Source organism: Panthera leo, chromosome F3 (genome assembly GCF_018350215.1).
Source record: "Panthera leo isolate Ple1 chromosome F3, P.leo_Ple1_pat1.1, whole genome shotgun sequence".
NCBI classification, from domain to species: domain Eukaryota; kingdom Metazoa; phylum Chordata; class Mammalia; order Carnivora; family Felidae; genus Panthera; species Panthera leo.
Window position 1 is genome coordinate 57,725,972 of NC_056696.1, and position 21,877 is coordinate 57,747,848.

The 21,877-nt window shown below is 39.1% G+C and overlaps 1 protein-coding gene across 3 annotated transcripts in view; it reads left to right on the top strand.

Annotated features, from left to right (window-relative positions):
* MARK1 (microtubule affinity regulating kinase 1) overlaps positions 1-21,877 on the top strand; it is a 115,851-nt gene that overhangs the window by 68,107 nt on the left and 25,867 nt on the right. For all 3 annotated transcript variants that reach the window (XM_042924934.1, XM_042924935.1, XM_042924936.1), the window contains 5 exons: positions 253-318; positions 4,054-4,124; positions 8,911-8,967; positions 12,803-13,039; positions 13,126-13,245. In XM_042924934.1, coding sequence (XP_042780868.1) covers positions 253-318; positions 4,054-4,124; positions 8,911-8,967; positions 12,803-13,039; positions 13,126-13,245 — 551 coding nt within the window. The remainder of the gene's footprint in view (positions 1-252; positions 319-4,053; positions 4,125-8,910; positions 8,968-12,802; positions 13,040-13,125; positions 13,246-21,877) is intronic.

A 21,877-nucleotide genomic window follows, 5' to 3' on the forward strand; every position in this document is an offset into this window, starting at 1 on the left:
AAAAGTAATGGTTTTTAATCCCAGAAACTTAACTCTTTTGACCCAACAGATTTGGTTCCAAATCACTTTGTGGTAAGTGGTTTTCTTCCACAGTAGTAATTACCTTTGAGAGAATTTTTCAGTTTAAAATTGTCATTAATAATTTTTAGTAAATACTCAGATTTTCCACTGGCTTAGGATTACCTTAAATTTTCTTAAAGCATATCCCATATATGCTAACAATTACAGTTATATCTCTAATTTTTTTTTCAGTAAAATTGTTTGAAGTTATTGAAACGGAGAAGACCCTCTATTTAGTCATGGAGTATGCGAGTGGGGGTAAGGATGAGAGGGGTGGAAAAGTTATCTTTGATGAGACATACAGAACTGTCAACACCCAAAGGATTATTATAACACTTATGTGTTCGCTGTTACTAATGAATCGACAGTTTTATTTAAAATGCTTTTAAGTGGTATATCTTAAGGAAAATTCAGTGTTTGCTTTCAAGACCTATTGATCCTACATTTAAAAGTTGGATTTTTGGCTTACATAAAATTGCCTAAAGACATTTTTCAAAACCCTAAATTTATATTGTTGTGAATGTTTTGATTCTCTTGTCTACATATTATAGTATGTCATAATATTGTGATTAGAAGCACTTGGCTATAAGGAAATTTCACATTCACAGTGTATCTGATAAAGTTTATAGTAAAAGTGTGTTCTGGGCCAGAGGTTGGTCACATATGACAGAGTCTCAATATACATGGATTTTCAAGATAATCCATAAAATGTCTCGATTTAAACAAGTATCGATTTATACATGTTATAAGTTAGAGGACTGAGTTGACAGAGAAATACAGATGCATGTGTGGAATGTAATGGATACTTTGACTACATTGTGTCGAAAATGGGAAGGATTCAAACACTGGTATATAACAAAAGCAGCTTCATCTTCCACACTTGCCCTCAAAGGAGACAGATGTTGGCTCAAAGGTACTGTTGTGACTTTGAGGCACAGAACTTTCTTAGAAACACATTTAAAAATTTCTGAAGCTAAATCATCGAACCAGTAAAACAGAATGCTTGAAGGTGTTAAGCAATTGAAAAAGAGGAGAGCAGCTGAAATTATGTAAACCACTGTGGCTAATTAACTTTTTTGCTAATCAGTAGAAAAACTTAGGGTTGAATTTAGTGTTGATCCTTTTAGCTAATGTGTAGATTTGTATGTAAGAATAAAGAGGATTTATTCTAGTCTATTATACCTAAACTATGTGTTTTTATACTGTTTCTTAGATTTCTAAAAATGTTTACTATAAATATTACATCTGTTTTAATAGCTTTTTCAGTTTTTAATGCAAACTGAAAGTTTCAGTAGGTTTGGTTTTTTGCAAAGCCTTTTCTCATCCTGAAAGTATTTTAATGTAGGTTTTTTGACTTAACGTGAAAACCTATGTCATTAAGGCTTATTATTATAGGATTTTTAAAAATATTAATACAGCCATGCAAATTTGTATGAGATGTAGGTCTGTAATAAAATTAGTGAATGTATGGACACCACATAATGGATTATTTCTCTTTCTATCCTTTAGTTAGATTTTATAGAACAATTTGTCAGCGTGGGAACCCTGGGTGTTATTTTTAGTTCACTTAGACTCTTTTTTTCCCCCCGTTTGGTGATCTAAAGTGTAGAGAAAGGGGCTGGATAAGCTTTGATACCGGTGAAATCGGTGGACACTTCTGTTTTCGTGAAGGGGCACCACCGCCAGGCTGTGTTAATATTAACATGTATGCTGTTTAACGATAAACGGGAAGTGCAGTCAGCTCTGTATTGGCGCTGATGAAGGGGAGCAGTGGCTGGAGGAACGGAGAGCGCGTGGGATCCTCACCGCTCTCCTTCAGCAGCACAGTGAGGAAGGGCCGTGGGGTACAGTGTGCAGAGTTGTGTACCGGAGTTCAGCCCATACCAGGTGCTCTCTCATTCAGTTCTGATTTCTAGTGGTAGGTTTTCGCCGGGTCTTGCCCGTTAGTGACCCTCTAACAAAACCGTCATGGTTCTGTGGTGCTAAACCTGGGATCATTTTCTTGCCTTTTTAATCTATAACTGGCAAGGTAACTTTTATAATCAACACTTAATATTTTTCCTCTGAAATTTCTAGATATTTTAGGATGGAATCTGTCGTGAGAAAAAGAGTTGAGTCAGACAGCTGCTTCTTTGTCAGGGGTATTTAGATCAGTTTTGATTCTGGTTCACTAATGGAGCAGAAGAGTTTCTGTGATTAGGTAGGCAGGGAACTCCTTTATGATTCTGAACCACATTTAATCCCAAAGAACCTATTAAAAGTATGTGTTCGGCTGCTCTGGAATGGTGTGTTTTATTTCTTCTTTCGTTCACGCAAACATTATTTATTAGACGTTTGTTATGTACCACATGTTATTCTAGCTGCTGGGAACACATGGGTGAGCAAACACAAAGTCCCTGCCCTCAAGAAGATTACATTCTTTGGGGGAAGCAAATCATAAACAAGCAATGTATAGTTAGTGAAGGACTAAGTCTTGTAAACATCTGGGCTATGGATGTCCTAGGCAGAACTTAAGAGCAGTCCATATTTTTGAATTCTCGCATATGTCTTTCCCAGCCTAAACTCACATATCTGGAATTAACTACTGTGATGGGTCAACTAGAGCATCTACTCACGTCTATTTTCATCATCCCATTCAGTCATTTAAGTATGCCTGGTATCATATGTTGTCTGACACTGTAGGTGTATTAGTTTCATCTGACATACATCATTACATATTTGGTTTTTAATGTTTTATTGATATCCTAGGATTGATCTTGCATACACACACACACACACACACACACACACACACACACACACACACATACAATTTACTGTATACTGAGATACAAATGTATAATTTATTGAGTGCTTACTGTATGCCAGTCACTGTGCTAAGCACATGCATTATTTCATTTAATCCTTATAACAGCCATGTGAGATAGGCAGTAAATAGAAGCAGGATCTTAATAAAGTTGAGAAATCTTCCTCATGTCTCCCAGTAGCTACTTAGGGCTAAACAGGGATTCATAACAAAATTGGTCTGATTCTAAAGCCTGAGTTTTTAACCACTCTGCTGTATTTACAAGAATGCCTTAAGCCATCTTAGGAGTTTTAAATAGACATGTATATCTATCTGGTGTAAATTATAAGGACATTAAAAGTAAATTTCTCCCTTATACTGAGATATTTTATTTTTAATATTGTAACTAAATAGTAATTTAGGGTTTTTTTTTTTACAAGTATTAACTAGAGAAAAATGAAAAAAAACTTATATACATGTAAAGTAATGGGTCTAATAGGAAATTTCCACAGTTTCTCATTTGAATTATTTCAACAAGTATGTATTGTCTACCCACTTTGTGTTCTGTCCTGGGGATAGGGCAGATATGATCGTTGAAGTTGGTTCAGAGTAATAGGAGACACACACCGGATGATTTAATTCTGCATAAGTAGTTAAGAACCAAAATAGATGAAATGAGTATAGTGAGACTAGCATAATCAGAGTATAGGAAGGAAAAGCACGAAATCAGTGGGAATGGAAGCAGTCAGAAGGAATTTGACCAAGACTCCATGACAAGTAGAATTTAAAAGAGAGAGATCCAACGTAACATGACTTTTGTTACTTTGTTTGACACGTACCCCCCAAATACAATGCCAGGTATAATTTTTGATTGCTCATGCTGTGGCTTCCCTTTATTTGAATGCACAATAAAGAGTTGACTGTATTTTTATGTAATACTTGAAATCAGAAAGCAAGTTTTCTCAGTTATGTTTTCATGACTTATTTTTTAAAAGAGTTTTGCTAAATCATAAGCTGCTTACAGACACTCAATTCTGTGTGTAATTTTTCCCTCTTTTTTCTATTCATGTAGTAGTTTGTGATTTACGTAAAACTGTCAGAAAATTGTGGGTCAAAAGCTGCTCTAAAAACAAGGCAAGAACTTGACATTGCTTGTACTGTTAATTGGAGATTTGTGTATATTTTATTGCTTTACCTTTCTGATTCAGGTGAAGTATTTGATTACTTAGTTGCCCATGGAAGAATGAAAGAAAAAGAGGCCCGTGCAAAATTTAGGCAGGTATGGAAAGTAGTTTTTAACTTTGTTGTTAAAACTTTGTTTTAGTGTTGTACAGCGCACAGTACCACAAACTGGACTTCAGAGTACATGGTATTTTAAAGAGGAAAAGTCCTGCTATCTTATACTTTTTAAAGAATGGGAAACTGAAAAAGAAGTTTGTTCTTCCTGAATTCAAATTTAAGATAGTTGCATATGGTTGTTTTTAGATGGTGATAAATAGTGAAATGTCTTATAGGTAAGACAATTCATTGATAGTTCTGGAAATATAGACTAAACTAAGAAAAGAAATATTTAATCCTTTATCCAATAATTATCAAGTATTATTAGCTTAATGTATGAAGTATATATGCATTGTGCTTAAAGACATTATTCTCTTTTCTTTTGTCATTAAAGATGTCTTGGTATTAGAACTCATGTTTTTGTAGATTTACAAACTGTGGTCAATTTTATTTAGTTAAGTAGGCAAGAAGCCTTACAAATGTGGGAGAAGAATATGGTAAGATGTTTATATTTCCAGTTCAAATTGAATATGACTTTTTATAGAAAATATAAGAGAAAGTAATTTAAGTTCATCTAGGGTATTTACTTCTAATTTTTAGGAATGAAGTGATTAAAATTAACATACTTTATAAATGATGATGGAAATGACAATTAATGAATTATAAATTGTTCATAAAATTTATGGAAGTAAAATTTCATCAGGCAACTTGCTGTGTCCCAAACTTTACCTTAGTGAATTTAAAATAGTTCAGTTAAAACTAGCTCAGTACTTCTGCACGGATACCCATTCTCCAGTTAAAAGTTTGGGATCCCACTGAATACCTATACAGAGGCCTCCTCTAAGAGATGTTACACGTATGTTAACATATAAACAATTTGAAGAAGTTAAAAGTTCTGGAGGAGAGAGAGAGAGAAAAAAAAAAATGTTTCACCTGTTTTTGACATAGTATTCTCCAAATTGATCATGAAGTGAGTTTGTGTTATAAAACTCTGTTGTTGCTATCCCACAGAGTCATTACTTTTTGGAGCATAATATGTGAAATGCTTTATATCAAAGATAGGTATGGCCCTTTTATTCAGGATGGATTCCTACAAACATTCATCCTAAAATGTCTGAAATCTAAAGACAACTGATAATGAGGACGCAACATGAAAGAATTGGACATACCATTCAGGGCTCTCTTGTCCTGGGCCAGAGGCTCACCTTAAGTAAAGCTCTAGTCATCACTTTAAAAGCCATTGTTCTCTCAGTATCAGTCATGAAGTTATAGTTAGTGGCCAATCAGCAAGAAAATTACAGTTGACATTAAATGTTTCCGCTGGGATCTTGCTGTATATTTTATAGACTGCTGCTACTCACTCTTGTTCCTTTTAGTCAGCTGGCTGTATTTATTTACTGAAATCATACTGTGTGGACAAAACTGTGTCGGGTAGTCTGTGAAATTAGAGAAGGTGACAGTGCCTGCTATTATAAAGAACTTGCCCATCTTTACTGATGGGTTGGAACAGGGTAGAAGGCTGGAACGTAGATAGTGTCATAAAATCCACATAATTACTCATTGGCTCATTTTAAAAATAGAGTCTGAATTATTTTTTGAAATCAGTTTCATATTCTTCATGTTGCTATTTAAAATGTAATGCAATAGGAAATATTTCCTTTATAATTATTTATTATACATATTAAATGTATTTACTATTTATATGTCTTCCTTCAGAATTAAAAAGGTAACTCATGTTTTTTAAAATGAGGGATACACTTACACACAGTTTTGTAGTCATTTTGACAAAAGGTTATATGTTATATTTGTTTTTCAGTTTCCTTTCGAGGTGCGTATTTTTCTTTATAAATTTAGTTAAGACAAAGAATAAATGTACATTTATTTTTATTTGCTCTGTATCATGAAATTACTTTAAAATTTTTAACAGTTTAGGAATGTACTATATTAGCAAGTATTTACATATCTATGTCCTTGACTCTGCTGTTAGAATCATCCAGAGACAATTTAAGAGAACTTTAGCAGTCATTGACCATACAGTGCTTCTCTATTCCTAAAGTTTTGAGGGCCTACAAGAAAATCATAGTATTGATTCCGCTCTTCCAATAACAGTAAACTTAAAACTTGGGAGTTCCTGACTCACTTACAAGTTAATTGCAAAGCAACGCAACATTTGCACCTCATAGCAAAACACTGACATGTCTGGTTTTTAGCGTCAGTTCAGGCCTGATTGTAAATCGTGTTTTCAAGATCCAAAAAAGAACAATCACAAGGAAGTCCCTACATCCTACTTAAGGAGGTACAGAATGTTTTGGGATGGAAGGATCTGGCCATAGAATAATGCAGTAAAATTTAGGCTTGTGAATGGGGGATTCTTGCAGTGAGTCAGACAGAAGGCAGAACGTCTCTTTCATGGCAGAAATTGTACCTGCTAGGTAAGTTTCATAATACTATAAGCCACCATATTTAACTGATAGAAGTCAGAGGTCATAGAGTTTGGGGAGAATGAAATGCTTAATACAGAGCATTCTCTTTAATTATCTTTCCATTCTTAAGACTTTAAGGCTCAGGAGATTTTTATTGCAGAAATGCCTTTAGAACCGCTTTCATAGAGATCATTCTGTCTAATGTGAAATGCATGTTTGATAGCCGAATCATTATCTATAACATGCCTTCTTCACTGTTACTAAGACAGAGTGTCTTGAAAACCAGTATTATCAGCAAATTTCTGTCATCCATGATACAAAAATAGCCTTATAATATATTCATTAAGATGTATTACTACTGGGTGCCTGGGAGGCGCCTAGGTGGCTCAGTCGGTTAAAGTCTCCGACTTCAGCTCAGGTTGTGGTCTCATGGTTTGTGAGTTCGAGCCCTTGCATCAGTCTCTCTGCTATCAGCACAGAACCTGCTTTGGATCCTCTGTCTCCCCCTCTCTCTCTGCATCTCTCTTTCTCTCAAAAATAAATATTTTCTAAAAGGTGTATCGATATTTACATATAAGTGTATCTCTTGCCTAATAAATGTGTTTTAATGAAAATTGGATATTAGAAATTTAAAGCATATTTAAGAAAATTAATACTTACAACTATTCATTGCAAGATTCTGCTGTATTTTAGGGATTTACACTTCAAATTGATCATACTCGTTCACAATTGCTCTGCCTAAAAACATTTAGTGGTTCTGTGGTACCTGTGTAGTTTGGAATTTGGAGGTTTTTACCAACCTGTCAACATTTACTGCCACTATTACCATTTTCCCACCTACTTTTCAAATACATTGTGTTGTCTCAACATCAGTACATTTCACCACCTTGCCCCTACCTCCCTATCACCAAATCTCATCCTGAAATACTTAGTACTGTCATTCGAGGATGGCTTAGATCAAATATCACCTACTCCGGGCAGCATTTCTAACTGAAATTGTTCTTTATGTAATATGATTCCCCTCACTTCTTTGTACCTCTGCTTCTATGACTCTGCCTTGTATTATGGTTGCTCATAGACATGTAAGATATGTACATATTTTCTTCTAATCAGACTTTCAGCTCCTTAAGGGCAGGGTCCATGTCGTGTTCATTCTGTGTTCCCCTAGCAGCCAGCACATTTTCTTGCACGTAGCAGGTACTCAGTAAACTGTTGAATCAAAAATGAATTTAATCGAATTACATATTGCTCATTGTGTGTTGATTTTGTTTTGAATTCATGTTTCTGTCTGAACCATTTTAATATACATTAGAATAGTTTTATAGTACTGAACTATCAATCTCACTTCTACTTTGAACGTTTTTTAACCCATATTTCTATTAGCGTGGTCATACTTCACATTATCTTTAGACTTTTAAAAATCTCATTTCTATCTCCACTTGTAAATGCCTTACCAGTATTCAGCATTCATAGCGTGTTTCCATTTAACTGAATCCACAGAAGTGAATGTTCTGTGAATTAAAATGGCCGTCCTGTACATCAGAGGGGATTACATATACAAAACAGTTCTTAACTTGATTACTATCTGATTCTTTGAATGTCTTTATTTTATGGAGTAAAATAACTATAATAGAATTGTTTATAACCTATTTCTCATTTGTATCTTTGGCTCTTACCATTGGGTTCCTCCTTGTTCAGTCTTTGTTCCCAAAGAACCCTGTGTAATGGTTAAAAATGATGATTGCATACAATATTTAGTTACAGGGGTAGAATAATCTGCCTGACCGACCTACTAACAGCTTTAAGATCAAATTTCATTTTTCCCTCTTTTTTTTGATACTTGGGTTTCGTTTTAAGGCCGAACAATTTTCCCATTTCTTTATATTTCTTTATGTATGAATAAGTACAGGACAATGCCAGATACCCCTTTGATTGGCCTCGCTTGAAAAAACATGCCTTGAACACATTTGATAATGATTCCTAAAATAGACTGATTCATGTGTGCCAAAGCTGTTATCCCAACATTAGAATAAGCCATTTGATCAGAACTACAAATTGCACACATTTGATCACGTCAGCAGAGAAATATAACAGCCCACAGAAATCTTCACGGACTCTGACAAAGAAATATTTTAGTGTCTTTTAGTGAGAGAATGCTGTGTGTCTACACTGGAAAAAAGTGACTTTTTCCATTTTAAGTGTAATATACGTAGTTTTCAGAGCTGAGAGAACAGGGAAATGGTGAAATATTACTTTGAAATCTAAGTTGGTAATTTATCTTAGTTGGAGGTGATCATTGGAGGAAAATTGCGGTGTTTTTACCATAAAATAATTACACATCTTTTATCCAAATATTTATTTTAGATTGTATCTGCTGTACAGTATTGCCATCAAAAGTGCATTGTTCACCGTGATCTTAAGGTAAGCCACTGATTCTATGACAAAAAGTCTAAATCGTTAACAGCTGCTTTGTAGTATGAGCGCCATCTTTTTGGTTGCTTAATTGTGCTGGGCTCTGTCCAAGGAAAGTGGTTCCTATTTGCCTCCTAGCAACTTCATGAAGGCAGTATTTCCACTGAGAAAATGAAGAAAATACGAAGGAGAAGTTATCTGGCATTAAAGGCTAGAGGATTTGATTCACCATTAGCGAGCTGGTTGTAATAGATCAGCGTGGAGCTTTGTCCCCATCTAAAAATGCCTGAGATCCCATTCCGCCAGAAGGAAGGTAGCGAGCACAGGACCAGGTTTATGTGACGTGCTGCCAGTGTCCACTCTCCACAGTAAAGCTCGAGGAACGGGAAGTCTTTAAGTGTTTTTGTGAACGTCCAACGCATGTGATGAGTGTAAACTAGCATATACTTCAGAACAAAAAGTTGTGACAGTCATGAAAGGTTTGTGTCCGTGAATGTGGGAGCACAGATATCTCTTCAGGGTACCCTTTCATTTCCTTTGGATACGTACCCAGGAGAAGGACTGCTTTCAGAGTTCTGAGGAATCTCTGTCCTCTTTTCCATAATGGCTCCCCCAGTTTATGTTCCCACCAACGGTGTGCAGGGGTCCCTTGGCTCCACATTTTTGCCAACACACCTTATCTTTTATACTTTTGATGATAGCCACCCTAACAGGTGGAAAGTGTTATCTCATTGTGGTTGTGATTCACAATTCCCTGGAGGTTAGTGACGTTCCGTACCTTTTCAGATACCTGTTGCCCATTTGTATATCGTCTTTGGGAAAATGTCTGTTGAGGGACTTTTGTTCATTTTTTCATTGTGGTGTTTGGTTTTTTGCTACAGAGTTGTATGAGTTCCTTATATATTTTAGATATTAATCCTTTATTAGATGTAGGGTTTGCAAATATTTTCTCCCAGTCCATAGGATACCTTTTGTTGATCCTTTCCTTTGCTATGCAGAAGCTTTTCCGTTTGAATGAAGTCTCATTTAGTTCTGCTTTGGCTGCCTGAGCTTTCAGTGTTCTGTTCAAAAAGTTAATGATATTGTATTGAATACTGGGAAATTTGCTAAGAGAGTAGATTTCGGATGCTGTCATCACACATACAAAAATGGTAACTAAATGAGGAGGCGCTATGTTAATCAGCTTGGCTGTTGTAATCGTTTCACTGTGTATATATATCAAATCATCGTGTTGCACGCCTTAAGTACATACACCGTTTTTATTTAAAAATATAAAATAATTTCAGGAGCGCCTGGTAGCTCAGTCAGTTAAGCGTCCCACTCCTGATTTCGGCTCAGGTCCTGATCTCACAGTTTCATGGGTTCGATCCCCATATCAGGCTCTGCACTGGCAGCGTGGAGCCTGCTTGGGATTCTCTCTCTCTCCCTCTCTCTCTCTCTGCCCCTTCCCCACTCGTTCTGTCTCTGTCTCTCTCAAATAAATAAAGAGAAATTTAAAAATATAAAATAATTTTTAAAAAGAAAGAAACGGTGTGGCCAAACAGGTGTCCTCTTTTTTTTTTTTTTTTTTTTTTTAATGGAAGTAGAAGGTCCTGGGGCTAAAATATTTGTCTTTTTTCCCCCCTTTTTCTCTCTTCTTCCAAACTGAACTTTCATTGTACCTTACCTAGGAGTCTATTTTTCTTTTTTACATTTTTTCCCAGGTTGTCTGTCAGCTACTAGCCCTGGTTCATATTATACTTAAAAATACTGTCGTGGGGCGCCTGGGTGGCTCAGTCAGTTGAGTGTCCGACTTCGGCTCAGGTCATGATCTCGCAGTCCGTGGGTTCAAGCCCCACGTAGGGCTCTGTGCTGACTGCTCAGAGCCTGGAGCCTGTTTCAGATTCTGTGTCTCCCTCTCTCTCTGACCCTCCCCTGGTCATGCTCTGTCTCTCTCTGTCTCAAAAATAAATAAACATTAAAAAAATTAAAAAAAAAAAATACTGTCTTAAGCAGTTGTCAAGAGTCTAATCCCATATTCTGGCCCCATTTTTCTGAGGTTGCAGATCTTCTTCTGCTCCCAAATTTTCCTTCTCCATTTCCTCCCACAGCTATTTTAGGGAGAAATCACTTCCACAAAGAAAGAGAAAATAGAGGAGGGTTCCCCTGACTGTATGTTTGACGCCCAGCTTATCTCATCTCTTACATGGAAAGAAATCTGAGAAACTAAATCATGTGCAGCACCCTGAGTTTCCCTGCAGTGTGGGGGATGGGCTCTCCCTCATGCTCCTGGAGCAGATCTCAGACCCCCTCCAGCTCTGCCCTTCCGACGCAGCCTGCGTACTTTCACATCCATCCAGACATCTTCACGGAGACCCAAAAAGCCCCACTTGCTCACACATGGCCCCAGAAATTTACAGTGACCAGGCTTTTACATCAGAACATCACATGGTTTTGTCACACTGGTCTGTAAATGTTGGGTTTTAATAGAAATGTCCCAAATGTATGTGCTGTTGCAATATTCATGTCATAAGTGGCGCCACATTATTGTCGTATTTTTGGGTGCTAAACATACCTCCCTTTTTTAGAATAGCTATCCCAAGCTAGCACACCTTTGAAAGGAAAAAGAAGGAAGGTGAGGGAGGGAAATGCTGCAAGGTGGACACAGTGCCTGGCTCTCCGGCGAGGCAGAGAAGTCTGCCTTTCATTTTAGCCAAATTGTACTCCCTTTGGTGACCTCATAAAACACATCTACAATGTAATAAATAATTTCCTTAGTCTATCAGTTATAAAAGAGTTTGAAACGAGACAGGTACAAAAAAAAAGGTTTAAATGTGCCTTTTGTAAACACAGGCAATTCAGCTTGTGTTTACAAAAGGCACATTTAAACCTTTTTTTTTTTTTTTTTAATGATTCTGTTTTAGGATTTTGGAAAAACAGCATCTGAAAACACGAGGGTGGAAATCACTGCTTTCTACCAAAATATACCTCCAGAAGAGGAGAATTTAGTTTTAGAACAGCAAAAAGAAACTTAAACAAGATCTAGTGGAGGCTGTGTTGTATTGTTTTGTTTTACTAAAAGAACAGAACTTTGTTGAGGAAGCATTCTATCAGAGAAGACGAAAGATTTAATTCAATAGCACAGAACCCCCGACTGGCAGTTATTTTAGGTATATTCTTGAGCTTTGCATTAATCAATGATGGTCTATTAAAAATAGAGCACTTTTGAGTAAACTTGTTGGGTTTTTTTTTTTAATATTTATTTTTTAGAGAGAGACAGAGTGTAAGCAGGGGAGGGGCGGAGGGAGAGGGAGACACAGAATCCGAAGCAAGCTCCAGGCTCCGAGCTGTCAGTACAGAGCCCGACGCGGGGCTCGAACTCACAAACTGTGAGATCATGACCTGAGCCGAAGGCAGACACTGAACCGACTGAGTCACCCAGGCACCCCTAACCTTGTTGGTTTAAGCCCAAGAAGGGTTAGTGTTATGTCAACTTACATTTCTTGAAATAGGTCATATTAAGGTACGGTTCCAGGATGTTTCTTACAGTGAAGAAAAAAAATGGGTTTAAAGTAACTTGGAAGAAAAAGCGTTCTCAGTAACTTTTCTTAAACAGCTGCAGATACTTCTATAGACGAGAGCTTCACTTACATAGTGTTAACATTCAGTCTTACATGGATGCGATTCTGAACAGTTATGCATTGAAACACCGTGCTGGGCTTCTAAATCTGATATTATGCATAAAAATGAGAAGGAAGAAATACATGTTTGAGATCTGAAACAGTTATAGTGAATATTTTATTTTGTGTAGGCATTTACATTGTCCTTTTTCTTTTTTTTTTTTTTATTTTAATTTTCCTCGCAGGCTGAAAATCTTCTCCTTGATGCTGATATGAATATTAAAATTGCTGACTTTGGTTTCAGTAATGAATTTACAGTCGGGAACAAATTAGACACATTTTGCGGAAGCCCACCCTACGCTGCCCCCGAGCTTTTCCAAGGAAAGAAGTACGACGGGCCTGAAGTGGATGTGTGGAGCCTCGGCGTCATTCTCTATACATTAGTCAGCGGCTCGTTGCCTTTTGACGGCCAGAATTTGAAGGTATCGGTGGAAGTCGGTACTAATGTTTTATCTCAGGCATGATCATTTCAGGAGCCAGTTAGGAGTACTTTCTTTGCCTTCTTAAGGAACTACGGGAGCGAGTCTTACGAGGAAAGTACCGTATTCCCTTCTATATGTCCACCGACTGTGAAAATCTTCTGAAGAAATTATTGGTGCTGAATCCAATAAAGAGAGGCAGCTTAGAAGTAAGTTATCGTTTGTACTCCGCGTTTAAAGTTTAACAATTAAAATATTCCAAGAGCATTCTAAATAATTTTTCCCCTGTGGCTTTTGTTGTGTTTTTTTGTTTGTTTGTTTTTGTGTTTTTTTGGTTTTTTGGCTTTTTGTTTCTTAGAAAATGGGCAAATCATGTAAATTCAGGGCTAGGGAAGGTGGCATGATTCTTTCCCTGCTCAGAAGTTGTCATGTTCGGCTTCTTTAAAGACTGTTATTTCTTCTTTGTCCTGCAGTGAAGTATTAAATTAAAACAACATAAAAATAGGAATGAAATGGACTTTTTGTTGGAGAAGGAGGAAAACCTGGCCCATCAGAAATTGCTCCAAAGTGGGAGCCTTGTGTGCAGCAGGAAATACTGCTATTTCAAGGATAAAAGAAAAGATAGTCGAAGTTCTAATCCAGTGAATATTTCATGACCGTATCTGAAATTAGTAGCTGACATTAAAAAATTTTACAGAAGGTCCCTGGGTGGCTCAGTTAGTTGAGCGTCTGACTTCGGCTCGGGTCATGATCTCGCTACTCTGTGGGTTCGAGCCCCAGGTCGGGCTCTGTGCTGACAGCTCAGAGCCTGGAGCCTACTTCGGATTCTGTGTCTCCTTCCCTCTCTGCCCCTTCCCTGCTCGTATTCTCTCTCTCTCTCTGGAAAATAAATAAACATTAAAAAAACTTAAATTTTTTTAAAGAAAACACTCAATATCAGTACAGAAAATTTACAGTTTAAGTCGAACGTACTGGAAACAGGGATTTCATTTCTTAACACACTATTGTGTTGCATACATACGTTCCACACGCGAGGTTATTTGTAATAGACGCTATTGTGCGGTTATAAATATACTCAGTACGTTATAGCCACGTAACATCAGAGGTTCACAAAACCAAAATGTCTAACCTTTTTTCCTTCTGACGCTGCCGTTAAACCACTTTCTAAGGATTTCGCCCATCTGTTTTGAAGAATGATATTTTAACCTGTGCTAAGACGATTTCACAGATCCCGCATGTATTATCCACTGGTACTTTTTGTCTTCATTTATTTGCCTTAATAGATGGGGTAGAGAATTCAGGGAGTTAACCTTACTTGAACTGGACTTTTTAGTGTAGCAGTGGGGCTTTCTGGCACAGACTTCACGCTGGGTGGGAGACAGCTTTATGGTGAGTCAGAGCTCTCAGGTTACTTTGGGCTTTGTAACTTTATTTCCACAAATATTTTCCACCAAAAGGTACAGTATGTTTTGATGGAAGTTAAAAGATGGTGACTTCCATTGGGAAATTATTTTATAAATGCTTTATACCGGTGAATCAAATATCAGATATTTTTTACTGACTTACTTGTTTAAACGTGATTACTTCCTTCCTATAATTTTTGTGGGTTTTTGTTTTCCTTTGAGGGTAAAAGAGTATGTTATCAGTGTTTTCGTACAGAGGCCTGCCTTCTTTAATATTATTACTTTTCTAAAATTGTTTTTGGGGGCGCCTGGGTGGCTCCATCGGTTAAGCGTCCGACTTCAGCTCAGGTCATGATCTCACAGTATGTGAGTTCGAGCCCCGCGTCAGGCTCTGGGCTGACAGCTCGGAGCCTGGAGCCTGCTGCCGATTCTGTGTCTGCCCCTCCCCTGCTCATGCTCTGTCTGTCTCTGTCTCAAAAATAAATTAAAAAAAAAAAAAAACATTAAAATTATTTTTAACCATTATTCATAGAAAGTTACGTGAAATAGTGAAAAAAGTTAAAATTGTTGACTCTCATATCAGTTCTAAAATTTTATGGCAACAGGGGGCTCAGTCAGAGGAACATGACGACTCTTGATCTTGGGGTCATGAGTTTAAGCCCCACGTTGGGTGTAGAGCTTACTTCACAAAGATAAAGACTATTTTAAAAATAAGTAAAATTTTATGGCAACTTGAATCTTTCTTAATCCTGCTTTATGACCCACTTTTATCATAGGAACCCAGTTTACCTGAATGTCACTTAATAAAATGTTCACAGTTGAGGCATCCGCTTAACTAATGAGAAGAGCAAAAAGAACATACAAAAATGATTATGGATGTTACGAATCCCTTAGACAGTTGATATGATGTACTTAGTCACTTGAAGATGATTACTGTACAGTAGCCACGTGCTTGAGTCATTCGTCCTTCTTAGCGTTAAGATGCAAACGATGAAAGTATTGGAATTCTGGGCTGAATTTTGAAGCCAAATTGCTGCCTTAAAACATCTGCTCATCAGAGTCTCAACACTATGTGTTTGAGTATAGACTGGAACCTTCTGTTCCAGCTTATCAAAACTAAGTTTTCCGGCCACGGAACCATGAGTCTGCATTGGAAATATTATCATAATGTTGCAGATCTCACTGTACAAAGGCTAGTCCGCCTTTGTAGGCTAGTTCCCGGAAATAACTTTCCAAAGAAACCTGACACCGTTTAAAAAAAAGAAAGAAAGAAGAGAAAGGAAAAGAAAAGAAAAGAAAAGAAAGGAAAAGAAAGGAAAAGAAAAGATTGCTAATACCAAACCTCAAGAAACTCCCCTTGAAATAGCAATAATGTCAAAAATCATTTGAGTCTTCACTTTCATTTTTTGTACCAACTTTACTAGCCACTGTACAGCAAAAAAATCCTTAAGCTCTAAAAAAAAAAAAAAAAACCCACAGTTTGCAAAACCCTAATCTTGAGTGTAGAAACATAAATTTTTGGATGGTAGTAATGTTTCCGTGTTGTGTTGCATTCTTTTTTTTTTTTTTTCTTTTAACTTAAAAGGTTTTGGGGCAGGTACTTCTCTTCTTTATCGTAAACGTGAGCTCCTTCCTTGCCAGTAGCAATGTTGTTCTCTTTGGGTTAGTTGTTTCCATGGTCTTTACTAATAACAACGTGATATGCTTTTTTTCCCTTTGGGATATATGCTTAGATATATTCTCCAGAGTGTAATTAGTGCGTCAGAGGGTGTAAACAGTCTGACAGGTCTTCTGTATCATTTGCTACAAGATTGAATGTGACCTAAGGCATTTGAAGGTGTCTGTTCTCCACCTGGATTCAGTATTCGATATAATAATTTCCCACATTTGATGCCTTTATGGTAGTTATATGGCTTGTCATAATTGCCTTAATTTATCTTTATTTCATCTGAGATAATGCTTAGTATTTTTAATGACTAGGTTAACTGTGCTTTTTTACATAGAACCTCTCTGTGTCTTTGAACCGCTAGTCTTATGGAGTCTGGTTAATCAGCCTTACCGGATTTGTAACAGCTTTGTACATCTTAATATGAAATATTTCCTCTGTTAATTCTTATATGTAAAAACAAATGAAACTTTATGAATTTTTTTCAGTGCTACTTGAGTGTCAAGAGTTACCTATTAGAGCAAACACTAGTCTTTCTTCACTATATAATTTGTTAATATTGAAGTTCAATTTAAGAATCTTATTATCTTGTTATCTTACTAAACTTCTAATTTAACTCTGATATCTTCCTCTTCTCAAATATAATTGCTACTTCATTAAAGTATTTCTTAAAGCCTTATATATTAAGTACCTAATTTATCGCCCATGATAATAAAATGCATGAAATTACTGCTTGACTTCTAGTTGTTTCTAGATCTAAATGGCTGCATAATTTTTCCAAGTTGTGTATGAATGCTGTCAGAGCTTGCTCACTGCACTAATAACGGGAGGGATAGTATCACACAGGATTTTTAAAGGATTTGTGTTTTATATTATACACTATGATACTTTTTTCCCTATTTATTGGAATATTGGTGTGTCTAGATATTTTTATTAGAAAGAAACTGATCACGTTTTTCTGCTATCCCCTCTATGTAGGTCCTTAATTTTCCCAGTTCTTAACCAGAATGGACTGTGTTACCTCTCAAAATAATGCAAAAAATTTGAGCCTAAGGCAAAGCTCCTCTTTCTGGCGCTTTCTCTGTCATCTATGTTTCTCCTCAAAAAAAGCATTTATTTTTGCTTTAACACCTTTTCAGCTGCTGCTAAGGTAGTCTTGCAAATCTTGCTTGCATCTGCCCAATACAAGAGGCAATAAAGCAAAAAATAGTAATAATAACAGCCTTTTTTAAAAAAATGAAAGAGGGGCGCCTGGGTGGCTCAGTCGGTTAAGCGGACGACTTCACCTCAGGTCATGATCTCGCAGTCCGTGAGTTCGAGCCCCGTGTCGGGCTCTATGCTGACAGCTCAGAGCCTGGAGCCTGTTTTGGATTCTGTGTCTCCCTCACTCTGACCCTCCCCCGTTCATGCTCTGTCTCTCTCTGTCTCAAAAATATTAAAAAAAAATTTTTTTTAATAAATAAATAAATAGATGAAAGATTTCTACATACAGATTCAGAAGTATATGGTGAACTTTTACAGGGGTTAAAACCATTTAAAAAAAATTTCTATCTGGCAATCCTGAAGTCCATAAATTTTTAATGTGAACCTAAGGTATAAGTTGTGTATTTCCACTGTTAATTTCTTTCTTGATAATTCATCTGAATCAGTTATTTTGGTAGAATTTCTAGCAAATAGTCATCTGTGTCCATTGGCAGTGGTGGCTGGAGCGAGCTCTCTCTTGTTCGGTTTGGAATCTTGTTTGACCTCTTGTTTCTCATTTTGAGATATCTCAGGGGGGGCCTGGCTGGCTCAGTTGGTAGAGCATGTGGATGTGACTCTTGATCTTGGAGTCATGAGTTCAAGCCCCACGTTGGGCTTAAGAGATTACTTCGAGGGGAGAGAGAGGAGAGAGAGAGATGCCCAGGTGGCCCAGTCAGTTGGGCGTCCAACTCTTGCTTTTGACTCAGGCCCTGATCTCCTGGTTCCTGGGATCGAGCCCCATGCCGGGCTCTGTGCCAGTGGTGCAGAGCCTGCTTAGGATTTTCTCTCTTCCTCTCTCTCCCCCTCCCTCGCTTGAGCTCTCTCTCTCTCTCTCTCAAAATAAATGAGCATTTTTTTAAAGAGAGAAACCGAGATCTCAAATGAAATCTGAAGTGGATTCATTTATTCGGCAGGTCTAGCGTGCTGTGCGGCCTTGTACTGCGCCTGTAGCCACACAACGAGGGCTACATGACCACTCGCCTGGCCCGCAGCACCTCCGTTTCCAGGGGCCTTTCTGCCTTGGCCTCAGGGCAAACCCTGGTTCCCACAGAAGTGTTTAGGGCATGAGGTTCACACAGCTAAGAACAGCTTCTTGCACATGGGTCTTCCCTCTTCTACATCCATAGTTTGCTGTTCCCTGTGCCTTATTCTTGGAAAAGACCTTCACATTTAGAATTAAGAGTTTATGCCTCTACGTGTTCCTTTAAGCAGATTTTCTTTCCCACCTTTACCTTCCATTCCTTTTGCCAAAGGAAAATTTTCTTCAGACGATTTTTATTTTGCTTTGAAATCCAACTACCTTTGTGAGACAGACTGTGCCGGGTGGACCCTTGGCAATCCCCAGTGACGACAGTAAGAAAAAAAGGACGGCAAAACCGCGTTCCTTCTCTCCTCGCTGCCCTGATGTCTCCATATCCCTGGGATTTCCCCCACTTTCCCTGGATGAGCCTTGCCTCAGATCTAACTTTGTGTGAGGACCAGCGGGGTTCCTGCTCCTGCTACGTCTCCTCAGATTGTTCCTCTCACAGCGCCTGGGTGGCTTGGTCGGTTAAGCGTCCGACTTGTTTCAGCTCAAGTCATGATCTCATGGTTCCTGAGTTCAAGCCCCTCATCAGGCTCTGTGCTGACAGCGTGGAACCTGCTTGGGATTCATTCATTCATTCTCTCTCTCTCTCTCTCTCTCTCTCTCTCAAAATAAATAAACATTAAAAAAAAATGTTGTGTAACATCCATGTTGGTGAAATGTAGCATTTCTCCATCGCCCATCACATCATGTTTAAATCCAGTCATCTGAAGATACTAACTTTATCTCCCATTCTTCTGTATTTTTCCACGTTACCTTGGTTCCGAGTCAGAGAAGGGAGCTTCCTCACTGTTTCCTCCGGAATTCTTCTGCCTTGACTCTTCCACGAACCCAGATTCTCCCGGTGTTTCCAGAGTCAGTTCACATTCACTCTCCTTATGATTCCTACCCTGAAAACCCCAGCCCACACCACAAGTCGCCCCTTTGCCCTTTATTAATAAGCACAATATGCACTGCTAATAACACAGTTTTGAATAATTAATTCTGTCGTGTGTTCAGATCCTTTCAGGTTTCAGGAGCAAATCTTATTTCCCCAGGTAAAAGACAAGTTGCCTGCGGGTTGTGGCCCGCACACATTTTTCTCCTTGATGACGACAGACACACAATGGTTATGAAATGAACACCAAGCAAGCACAGTGTAATTGAGAAATACCCGGAAATTTGCAGTATCTTCATTTTGCTTTTCATTGCCCATCTTCCACTAGCAAATCTGTTACTGCTCCTGCGTTTCTCACTTAATTCACGGATACCCTGCTGTTTATTCCACCAGGCGCCTGACTTAGAATCCGCAGAACCCTTTTGGATTCCAGCCTTTCTTTCCCTCGTTCCCAGAACAAATTCTGTCATCAGGTGCTTCGAATGATACGTCTGTAGCTCTTCCTTCTTCAGTGTCCTCAGGCCCAGCGCAGCCCTCGGTTGTCTGTGTCCCGGAAGTTCTAGCGGCTTCCTCAGCCGTCTTCATTGCTAAGCTCCTCTCAACATGTCATTGTACCCGGGGCTTCTGTAGCAGCCTTATTTTAAAATATTGCCCAGGGCCGCCTGGGTGGCTCAGTCGGTTAAGTGTCTGACTTCAGCTCAGGTCATGACCTCATGGCTTGTGAGGTCGAGCCCCGCGTCGGGCTCTCTGCTGTCAGCACAGAGCCCACTTCGGTCCCTGTCTCCTTCTCTCTCTGCCCAGCTCGTGCTTTCTGCTCGTGCTTTCTGTCTCAAAAATAAATAAAAACATCAAAAAGAAAACAAAATATTGCCCAGTTCAAACGCAGCACCAAGCGTGTGTGCTGAGAAAGGTAGTGAAGGCCCAGTCTTGATCCTCAAGGGCTCTAACTTCAGTGAAGCAGATCCCTGTGTGTCTCTCGTAGCTCTCTCCTTCGGAAAAGCTCCCCCTTCTGTCCCGTCCAGCCTCCTCTCTGCTGACACCTTTGTCTCACAGCCTTTGTACGTGTGTCTCTCATTTTAGAAAAAGGCACCCTTCAAGCCCGCAGTCCCTGCCTGGAATCCCTCGTGTTCCTCCCTTTCTGGCCCGACTTTGTAAAAAGTAGCTCCGCTTACACTGCACGTGTCCTCGCCTGTGCCTTATTTCTCAGTGGCCCCTCTGCTCCCCTGAAACCTCCCTCAGGGACGCCACTCGTGTTTGCTCCTAAACACAGCAGGATACTTTTTAATATCACCTACTTAGGACACCATCGTGTCCTCCTCGATAAACTCGCCTTGGGGCGCCTGGGTGGCTCGGTCAGTTGAGCGTCCGGCTCTTGATTTCAGCTCGGGTCACGATCACGCGATTGGTTCATGGCATCGAGCCCCTGGTCAGACTCTGTGATGACAGTGCAGAGTCTGCTTGGGATTCTCTAACCCTCTCCTCTCTCTCTCTGTCCCTCCCCTGCTCATGTGCTCACTCGCTCTCAAAATAAATAAGTGAAACATTTTTAAAAACTAAAAACTCTTGCCTTCCCTTCTGTGTCACACTGTGCAGATTTCCCTCCTCCACTCACTTCTCGGGTCACTTTTCTTTCTAACCCTTAAATGCCAGTGTTCCGTGGGGCTGTGCCGTGGGCCCCCGTCTACTCCTTCCGACTCTGGGATTCCTGGAGAATCCACAGCTTCTGACGTCGTGTGTCAGCTGCTTCCTGAATCTCCGTCCTCAGCCCAGATTTCTCTTGAGCTTCTCTGGAGCTCATAGAACATTACAGAACATGTCTATTTGGATATCTGTCCGCCAGCACCTCAAACTCCTCTGCTCCAACGCTCAGCCGCCTCTTTCCCCATCCAGTCTCCTCCTCTTTCTGAATTGGCTCTCCCAGTAGGTGGTGTCCACCTCTACTCCGTCGTCTACACCAGGAACCTGGACATCACCTTCTCTTCCTCTGAACGGTCCCACATCCTCATTCCCCCTCGTATCCAGTCACAAAGCTTTCTTGATTTTTACCAGCCCAGTATTGAAAATCCGTCCTTTTCCCTCGCCACTGCCTCCGTTTAATTCAGATGGGCATCACCTCTCTCCTAGATTCTTGCTAAGCCTCTTAGCTGATTTCTGGGCCTCCAGTCACGAACCCCTCTGGTTCACTCTCCACACACTGGCCAGAGAGACTTCAAAATCACACCCTCCAGACGTGCCCCTTAGGTGATTGAAAGAAACCCTATTAATATTCTACCCTCGTCTTGCCTCCCCACCCATCTCACCCCGTGCTCTCCGGTCGTTCTGAACTCGCTGTCCTCCAGACACGCACCCCTGCCGTTTGCCCTTGGGCGTCTGCCCGTGTGGCCCGCGTTCTCCCTTCCAGTCCCTTGTCATGTGATGGACTCTCACTCTTCCAGAATCTTTCACTTGCTGCAGATCTGACTGTGACAAGTCTCATCCCACTCGTTATCATCTTCAGTCTGTTAACATTGTCATCTTAAACTTGAGAACATCACCAAGGATGTAATTTGAGTTTCTGTGAGTTCGGTTA